This window comes from Capsicum annuum, chromosome 5, assembly GCF_002878395.1.
Source record: "Capsicum annuum cultivar UCD-10X-F1 chromosome 5, UCD10Xv1.1, whole genome shotgun sequence".
NCBI classification, from domain to species: Eukaryota; Viridiplantae; Streptophyta; class Magnoliopsida; order Solanales; family Solanaceae; genus Capsicum; species Capsicum annuum.
In genome coordinates this window covers 211338746-211349346 of record NC_061115.1, presented here as the reverse complement: position 1 = coordinate 211349346, position 10601 = coordinate 211338746, and the positions used below count along the sequence as shown (strand labels likewise).

The 10601-nt window shown below is 29.3% G+C and overlaps 1 protein-coding gene across 1 annotated transcript; it reads left to right on the top strand.

Annotated features, from left to right (window-relative positions):
* Positions 1 to 4694: 4694 nt before the first annotated feature.
* Positions 4695 to 7557, top strand: LOC107872650 (WRKY transcription factor 23-like). The gene is made up of 3 exons (XM_047412697.1): positions 4695 to 5216; positions 5832 to 5975; positions 6932 to 7557. Exons 1-3 carry the CDS (start codon positions 4786 to 4788, stop codon positions 7194 to 7196), a joined length of 840 nt encoding a protein of 279 aa, XP_047268653.1. The 5' UTR covers positions 4695 to 4785; the 3' UTR covers positions 7197 to 7557.
* The last annotated feature ends 3044 nt before the right edge of the window (positions 7558 to 10601 follow it).

Below are 10601 nucleotides of genomic sequence, written 5' to 3'. Positions count from 1 at the left end.
CTATCTTCTTCAAACCACCCCACCTCTCCCCTCTCCTCCATTTTCTATCTTCTTCAAATTTAAAGCATATTACCAATAGCCATTCCTTCATCAAACCACCAATTCAAGAAACAACAATGCAATAGCATCACCATGTCCTAATTCAAAATTCTTCATTCCGACAAAACTCATTGAAAAACGATTAAAACAAACCCACAAAAGAATACATGCAAAAAGTTAACACCACCACCGTCATTAACATCACCATTGACGGACCCCAAAATTACAATATTAATTCTACCAACGACCACCATTGATGGACACATCCTTCGAATCACACCTATATGTTCAGATTTGTAGAAGGTTGAAATTTTCTTTCTTCCACCATGGAATTCTTCAAATAACTTGGCTAAATCACTGTAACTAAAGTAAGTTTTGGCTAATTGTAATTGATTGATGAGGAATAAGCGAAAAGGATGTGAGATTTTCTGTCCTAAAAAGAGAGAAATATGAATTTTGGGTCATAATTCGGGTTCTTCCATATCGAATTTGAAAACCCATTTTTCATTAGAGGAATGTCTTAGAAGGTTGAAGAAAAGGTGTAAGGAAGATGATGATTGATGTTTGGAGAGTAAAAATTATACTAGGGGTGGGATGAGGGTAGGGGTAGAAGAAGAAGATAGGAAATGGGGGTGGGGGGTATGAAGAAGATGAAGAAATGGGGGTGGAGGTATGAAGAAGGTGGTTTTTATATATATATATATATATATATATATATTAAAAAGTGGGACCATATCAGTTTTAAATTAAGAAACACATTTAAAAAAAAAAAAATTCCACGTCAGCTTGAGGGGGGAAATAATGCACTTTAAAGATGTTAAAGGGGGTAAATAAACAGAAGTTAAGTTTAAATGCTAAAGTGAGTTTTGATGACAAGTTCAGGGGAAAAAGATGTCTTTTCTCAGAAAAGACCGATCCTTTCCCCTAGCAATTTTTTAAGTCTAAATTTTCATCTTACATGTTTAAGATCATAAAATTAAAGAGAATTTTGATAGATTTGACATATCATTAATTTAAGATCACAAAATTTAAAAGTTTTCTTCGTTCTCTTAAACTCCATGTCAATCAAAAACAGATCTATCAATTTGTAAGACTACAAAAATAAAAAATATTTTAATAGATTTGACATATCTTTAATTTAAGATCATAAAATTTAAAAGTCTTATTTATTCTCTTAAATTTTGTGTCAATCCACCAATTTATAAAACCATAGAATTAATTTTTTTTTGATAGATTTGACATATCTTTAATTTAAGGGGTTGTTTGATTGAAAAACAAGTTATTCCAAAATTGTTAATCTCAAAATTAGCTATTTCGAGATTAGTTATCCAACTCTCAAGAAGGGATAAGGAAAATACTATTATAATATCAGAATAACTGGGATGAGTTATCTCATGCATTTTATCTCAATCAAATATAAAACTCTTAAATTAATTCTAAAATTAATTATCCTTATCCCTCCTACCAAATTACTTAGGGGTCGTTTGGTAGAGTGTATAAGATCAATGCAAAATATAGTGTATTAATAATGTTTGCATTAATAATGCTTGTATTAGTTATACATGTATTATTTCTTATACATTTTTTGGTTTGACATATAAGAAATAATACATCTTACATAATTTCTATAAAAGAAATGTTTGTTTACAAAAATGCCCTTCTTTGATATTGTACACTTTTTTGCAACAATTTTTTTTTGACATCTCAAATATAATTAGTATTGTTGAACTAGTAGATAGAGTTTCGGATTAATTACAAAACCTTCGTCTTTGCACATGAAATATTTCGTCAACGGATTAACATAGTGAAAACAAAAATAAAATATAAGACGTAAAATTAAGAAATAGTCTTAATTTTTTTTAATCTTCTTAAAGACCCTCGAAGCAAAACAGAAAATATGTTACAATTATTTAAATCAATTATTCATTGTTGTAGATTAAAATGGTGGAAAAAAAATTTGTGAAATGTTTTGAAAAGATTCACTATTGCAAATTAAAATAGCGGGAAAAAGAATGGTGAAATATTTTGAGAGAAAAATTGAGGGGAATTAAGACCATTTAATAAGTTAATGCATGTATTAAAAACTTGCATTACTAATACATAGAAAATGAATAGTATTAATAATACACAATAAATTATATAAAAATTATACCAAACAAAATATTCATAATACACATTGATTAATACATGTATTATTTTTACCAATACACTCTACCAAACGATCCTTTCGTGTATAAGAAAGAGAGAGAGAAGAAGAGTCATTCTTGTTTCCCAATAAAGAACTTTCAATAGTTTCAATTTAAAAAGGAGGAAAAAGTAGCGGTAGAGCAGACATGTACATTGAGCCCTTAGCTCTTCCCTCGAATATATCCGGTAGCCGGTCAACAATAACGCGTAACAAAATGCTTCCCAACACTTCTCCTCTACTCTTCTCAACTGAACTTTTATAGCTTTCTTGCCAAGTGAAAAATTGGTATTTTTGAAATGATGAGATATATACTTGTTTTTTTTTTTAAATTAGGAAAAGGGAAATAGGGAGAAGATTTTATAAGGTGAAGATTTAAATTTAAATTCAGATAGTTTATTAATTGAGTTGTTAAGATTTTTTAAACTGAAGAGTTTTATCAAACTTTTGAGGAAAAAAAAATAAATTGTGTGCTTCGGAGGAGTAGCAGAAGCTAAAAAAAATAAATTTATTTAAAAACACTTTTAAGAAAAAGTTATTTTGAGAAAAATACGCTTACAAGTAGGGCTGAACATAAAATATTGAAAATCGAATTACCAAATTGAATAAAAAAATTTGGTAATTGATATTCGATAATCCAGTATTTGGTATGATATTTGAGAGTAAAATTTCAACATTTCGGTATTTAGAATTGGGTTTGGTACAAGATATTAATACCGTTTGGTATTTCGTATTTATTGAATATCGAATACTATATATATATATATATATATATATATATATATATATATATATGTGAGTGTGCGCACGCACGTGTGTGTCTAACCAACTCAATAGACAATAGTATTAGTCATCCCAAAGTATCTCTTGGACCTTGGCAATATATTCGTAAAAAGCAACAAAAAGAATACTAAATAGAGTTTCTATTAAATATACTCTTTGAAATTTAAACACACATTTGCACATCTCCAACTTTAATATGATATTACCAAATACCATATCGAAACGAAGTTTAATTTACCAATTATCGAATCGATGTTTATAAGTATCACTACTAAAAAAAAGGAAAATCGACCACAAAAACCGACCACAAGTGGTCGATTTTTCCATTTTCCGACCACAAAACCGACCAGAATTTTTGGTCGGAAAAGTAGTGGTAGCTTTTTAAAAATCGACCACGAGTGGTCGGTTTTTTTTTTTAAATATATATTTTTATTTTTAAAATTTATTATTATTTTATTTAAATGAAAAAAGTAATTTTAGGGAAAAATAAACCAACCACAAGTAATCGATTTTTTATAAAATTAATTTTATTAATTATATATATATATATATATATATATATATATATTTCAAAAAACCGACCACCAGTGGTCGGTTTTTTTGAAAAAATAACTAAAAAATAATCAAAAATTTGGTCGGTTTTTTAAATATTTTTTTAATTCTTTTTTTTTAAACTGACCACTAGTGGTCCGTTTTTTTATTTTTTCCATTTGTAAAATAAATAATAATTAATACTTTAATAATTATTTTGATTTTTTAAAATAAAAAAGCTACCACTTGTGGTCATTTTTTAAAAAAAAATAAAAAATTTTAAAAAATTAAAATCCGACCACTAATGGTCGTTTTTTTCCGACCACAATTTGTGGTCGATTTTCTATGGTCGATTTTTGCCTTTTTTTAGTAATGTATATGGTATGTGATATCTATATTTAAATATCGATTACCGAATTGTTGAATCCAAACTTTGAAAATACTGAACGAATACCGAATACTCACTCTACTTAGAAGCATATATAAAAAGATTGATGAAATATTAATTGTTGCTCAAAAATCTTTTTTTAATGTATTGATCAAACTGCTTCTCAAAAAGTACTTTTTTAAATATCAATAAATAATTATAGTTTCAACTAAAAGCAAAAATCCTTTATTAAGTATTCAAATGTTTAATTATATTGTATCAAGTCAATATTCAAATATCTAAATAAAATATACAAGCAAATTAAGAGGCTATCGATATATTAATTAAGTTAGAAAAATATGTAGAATTTTTTTATTTTAAAGTCGGGAGTGGGGAAAGAAAAATGGGGCAAATTACAATGAGGGAAATCAAATCTTCACCAACAAGATGAAAGTTCAGATAACCAATCCAAAGAGAAATTAAGATTCTCCAAAATATCTAAATTCACATGCTAAATTTATTCCCTCGGTAGAACAATGCTGTTTATTATACTAAGAATAGATATCCAACAATATATATACAATTTAAAAAATTAACGAATAATTTATTTTTTTTATATATTTTATTTTTACTATTAAATACTATTGATCGCTTATTATTTCTTAAACTGTGTTTCAAGTGTCATGGAGTACCTTTATTTGCCCCTTAAACACAATAATCTTCCACCGGCATTTTCCAGTCAACCCTTCTATACACAAACACTAATATAAACAGAAAGAGTCCTCTTCACACTTCAAAAATCTTCACCCCACACCCCTATACACCCACACCACCCCCTCGCTCTAAAATACTTATACTACTAGTACTTTTCATCAAGTCCATGGAGAAGGAAAGCAAACTACAATCAGAGTACCCAATTGAAGACGGAAATGGAAATTTGAGTACATTTGTCATGAACAATCCAAACATGATGAGCAACAACTTTGATATTGAAAAAGATTATTCATTAACCTTTTTATTAGAAAATATGTTTGGTGGTACTCATGTTGATCATCAAGATTATGATTTTATTACAACAACAACTAGTAATTCCATTTTCGATTTGCTAATGTTGCCACCTCATCAGCCTATTATTACTACTTCTACAGTTCAAGATTCAACAATATCTGATCAGTTGATTAATGCTCCAGTGACTCCAAATGTATCATCGATTTCTTCAACTTCAACTGAATTACCTGCTGATGATTACCAACAAGAAAAAAAAGTGAACCAGCAGGATGGAGAGCAAGATCAAGACAAGTATAAGAAACAGTAAGTTAACATTTTGCTTCTTTATGGACAAAATGTATATTTCTTTTAGTACTAGAGAAAACATGGAATTAGCTATGATAAATATTATAGGTAATCCTTAGCTCCTTAGCTAATCTGTCACTAAATAACTTCTAGCTAATTGGAATTTTTTTGGTATGGATCAAATACATAAAAATCTTTTTGATGAAAGAAGGGGTTTGATTAGAAGTGAAATCTTTGCTTGTTCTGATAAAATGTTGATATAAAAAACTTTAAAAATATTAAAAAAGCATATATTCCTTAATTATATATCTTCAATAGTTTTGACAAGCTCTAGATGATTAGTCAACTAATTGTTTGTTATTAATACATAAAGTTACCTTCTTGATTCCAATTTTCTCCAATATAAAGAAAATTACTTTCTGAAATAAAAATTATTAGTCGAATGACTATCTGAAAAGTCAACTCTAGTTTTGACTAACGAATCCTTGGAAGGAACTAGAGTTTTTCTAAACATATATACATCACCATTTGATTATGTAAATTGCATTTTGGGGTTTCCTCTTTAGTAGTTTCTTTTATTTGAAGTTTTAATTCCCTTTGGGCAAAATGTGATAAGAATTTTTGTGTGCTTAGGTTAAAACCTAAAAGGAAGAACCAAAAGGGTAAAAGAGAGCCAAGATTTGCATTCATGACTAAGAGTGAAATTGATCACTTGGATGATGGTTATAAATGGAGGAAATATGGCCAAAAAGCAGTTAAAAACAGCCCCTTTCCAAGGTATGTGTATTTACATATTATTTTTCACCCGATATATATTAAGATCCGATTAAATCTAGATTCAAATATTACAAGACCCAAGGTGTGTGAATGAAAATAATAAAAGTCATCTGTATACTTCACACCTACTTGGCAAACAGGAAATGCCACAATATTTGCTTATGTCTTAGCCTCTAAGCAAGTGATTTATTTATTTGAAAAGAAAACGAGATTCAAGTTATACACAATGTTGTCATATATCTACGAGGGCGGATCTAGAGATTAAGGTATTGTGGGTTGAGCTCAATAATCTTGGTCCAAATTTGCATTTGCTTTAAGAACTCTAATTATGATACATGTACATGTTTTAACTCACAAATTAATAACTTTAAAGAGCTAGAATAAATATATTCTGAAATCATAAACTTCTAATTCTGACTCCATTTATACTATCAGGTCATCTAACAGATATTTACATATGACCTTAAAGTATAAGGTAATCAGCTTCTACAATAGATAAAAGTATTCTGAATTCTGATAATGTAAAATTTTTTCCTTATACCGGCAATGTTGATAACATGAAGTTCTACGAAAAACTTGCTACTTTCTCTATATCTCTCACATTTTATATTACGTTCTTTCCTTTCTAATCTTATTAAAAAATAATTGCTACATATGACCTTTAATTTTTCGTATTTACCTTAAATAACATGATGTTATATACAGTTACAAGGATATGATGATATGTTTAAAATTATAAACTCTACGGACACTTTCTGATACATGCAAAGAATCGTCGTTTCTCAAATTTGGCTTCTCATGTAATGTGTAGAGTGTATAAAAGGGTTGTTCGGTGCTCAAAGCATTTGCTTATGAATATTTCTTTTTTTCCTTTCATCAGTAGCTAGTATATTTGTTTTTGTTACTTATGAAAATGCAAGTGTGAGATAGATGCATAAAATGTCTTGTGCATGCAGGAGCTACTATCGTTGCACAACAACATCATGTGGTGTGAAGAAGAGAGTGGAAAGGTCAATTCAAGATACTTCAATAGTTGTTACAACTTATGAAGGTACACACACGCATTCCTGCCCTGTAATGCCTCGGGGGTATGCTGGCGTTCATCCGGTAACTATCAACTACGGTGTCTCCATTGGCGCTGGTGATAGTGGGGGAAGAACTTATTATGGTGATTCCTCCTTATTTTCAACTAATAATTTACTACAAGAAAGAAGGTTTTAGAGCCCTTCTTCCTCTTTGGATGAAGATCATGGACTTCCTCAAGATATGATCTAATCATGTATGGGAAGAGATCTTATAGACAAGTAAGGAAATAGATTAGGATATATATATATATAGTCGAATCCAATTTATTTAGGACTGAGTCGTGGTAATTGTTGTTGTACGACGACTAGCTAGTTTTTAGCTTTGTTATCGGTGGTGAAGTTCTTTTATTAAATGGTGTTATTTTTTTATGTTGTAGAAATCTTTGTAGTGAAATAGTTTTCAAAGATTTCAGTTTTTGTGACTTCCTTTCTAGTGTTATCTTTCAGTTATGATTTCAGTTACTGCACGCGTTTCAAGGATTTTACAGCTTATTCTAGAGATCTATAAAAATATGTGGTTATAATCTTTGCGATCTATTAAAGTTGTCACGAGCCAAGTATTTTTCAAAATCACGATGACCCGTTAGGACGTAGGATTTGATGTTAAATATTTGTATCCCTTCTAAAAATTAGTTATGTGTTTTGCTAGACACTTCCCTTGTTAAAATATAGCTAATGATCAATAAAATTTAAGTTGCATCCCTAGTTAAATCATAATCTTTAGACGAAAAATTTAGCGCCAATATTGATCTTCTCACAATAAAATTGGCCAAAGATTTGGCGTCCCTTGCTATCATTTGACTGAATTCTAAAATGGAATATGTCTTAAGAAATAAAAAACTTCTAGCTTGTCTCAAATGATGTATACTAGAGGAATATGAATCCTCTATAGAAAATTCAAAAATATTTGAAATCATGACAATTCGTTTAGATTTCACAAATCTAATTTTATAACTTTTTATAACAAAGTCAAAGTATGAACAATGCCAGTGAATATTGTATTTGTGCAAATTATAGACATAATCACTAATAATAAATTTTATAATGTAGTGGTTCGATTATATAATCTATTTTTTTTTTAAGAATGAACAGCAAATGCCTAATCCAAAAGCTTCATATTAATCATCAAACAACTCATTAGTGAGTCTAATATGATATTTCAGTGTAACAAGAAAGATTGTAAATTTATATTATTAACTGGTAGCAAATGACACTAACCATTATCTTTCTACATAAAAGTATAACAATCTTTTGACCATTTTACCATTTAAAATTAATGCAAATCCATCATATATTTCATCAAATATGGTCCTTGCATATATTCATCTTTAAACTGCTTCACCTTTTACATAGCTTTTTAATTCTAATAACTTATTTGATATGTTAATTTAGCAATATTTTGATATATTATATACATCTACCATCCGATCAAAAGTATTTATTACTTTTAAAAACTTTATATGCAGTTAAAAAAACACATAAAATAAAACGATGGGGTAGCATAATATTCTAAGCAATAGAAACAAAATGATAAATTTAATATTATTGCTTAATAGCACTTATTTCAAATATATTTATAACAATCTTTCAATCTCCTAAAAATATTATTCTAAGATTTTTTTAATAAGTCCCTTTTTAATTAACTATGAACTTAAATTTGTTAAATTCAATATCTCAATACCGTCCAATCTCATCACCAACCCCCAATTCATGATTTGTGAACAAAGTCTCACAGACAATTGCATAGTCCTAGCTAGGCTCCATCATCTGAATGTAAGCTCCATCACTTCAGGGTTTGCCACATCAGTGACATCACATATATAGTTCTATGCTTGTTTCCTTTCTTTACCCGTGCAATTCCATCTTCAACATCAAATTTATTGATACTACATAAAAGTGAAAAATATTTGAAATCTATGGCCGAACACCTACTAAGTTTATGGAGTTAAACATATATCCTAAAATATTTTTTACATCCTCATTGTCACTACACTAAGTCTTTCGTAGTGTTACGGTATAATTTTCTAACGAAGAAAATTTAATTGCTCACCATCATAGGATAGTATCGCTCCGTCGCTAATATGACTAAGTAATTGTCTCCTCGGTGAGATACTGTGTGTGTGTAGTGTGTGTGGGGGTGGGGAGGTCTTTGTAGTAATTCAAAACTACTTGTTGACAAATTTAATTTGTTTTGTATGCCAAAAAGTAGTCTAAACTCTAAGGGAGGCAGATTAATGTAACTTTTTAGCGTAGCCCTTTTTGGGTAACAATTCAATATGTGTTTTAAGGTATCATAATACTATAATAGTAGTAACAAAGAAATGCCATTAGCATTTTTACATGCCATATTGATTAAAAAAGATATTACTCTCTTAGTTCATCTTTCATTTTAAAGAGAATGACTATTTTCTTTTCTAACCACTTTTTAATTATAACCTTTCATATAGCATGTTTAAGATCACACAATTATCAGACTGTTTGGTATATTCAACATGTTATTAGTTGGTTGACTATCAAAACTTTCATTTAATTGATTAGAGTTAGATTCTTCACATTGTAATCCCTTTTCTCTACCTTCATTTTCTTTTTTTTCAAAAAACATATCTTTAGTTTAAAATCACCAAATTCAAAATGGTGAAAGAAACAAATCGTAGATTAAAGAAATGCCATATGTCCCATCACCATGATCAGAAAAAAGAAGCATGTTGAGATCCACAGATATGGATAAACCAGACATAAGGTGGGTAAACGAATAAATAATTGAGGGTTAAAAATGGACAATAAATTATTGTCATATGATTGTAGCTAAAGGTAGAAAACGCGTTATGATTTGCATGTGGTCTCTCTGTCTCCAAAAATTATATAGTGTTTAGTGTTGTTTTAGATGTATAAAGCACAGATAAACGAACATTGGAATTTGATTTTAGCTGATAAGTAAATATTCGAACACACATAACCAAACATTGGAATTTAATTTTAGTTCATAAATAAATACTCTAACTTTGAGAGAGTAATCTTGAGTCGAGCCTGTTGCATAGGGCTTGCCTAATGCGGTTTACATTCTCTGTGTGGTTTGCAGGCTATTACACAGTAGAGAGTTTATCCAGTGCGCACAAAGTGCTCACCACAGAGTGCTCACCCGAAGGACGGAGGCTGCGTCAAATATTATAGTGATTGCGGTTTATCCTAGAGTTTTCAACCAAAGAAAAAAAAAACTTTGAATGTGTATATTTAAACATTTTAACTTATCTCAACTAGCAATTATAAGCTCCAACTCATTTCCAGTGTATCGTGTGAACACTTGATGCTGATGTGACACATAAATCTTGGAGGTGTCTATGTACATATGACAAGTTGGAATGCTTACTTGTCAGTTGAAGATAAGTTTAAATATTTATTATGTATTATGCCATTTGAAAACATGCATTTTTTTCTCCTGTAATACTAAATTTTACCTGTTGACTATACTGAAAAGAAATTTATTTTATTTGTTCACTCTGACGTCAAGGCGACTAACAAATGTATGCGAAACTAGGACGGA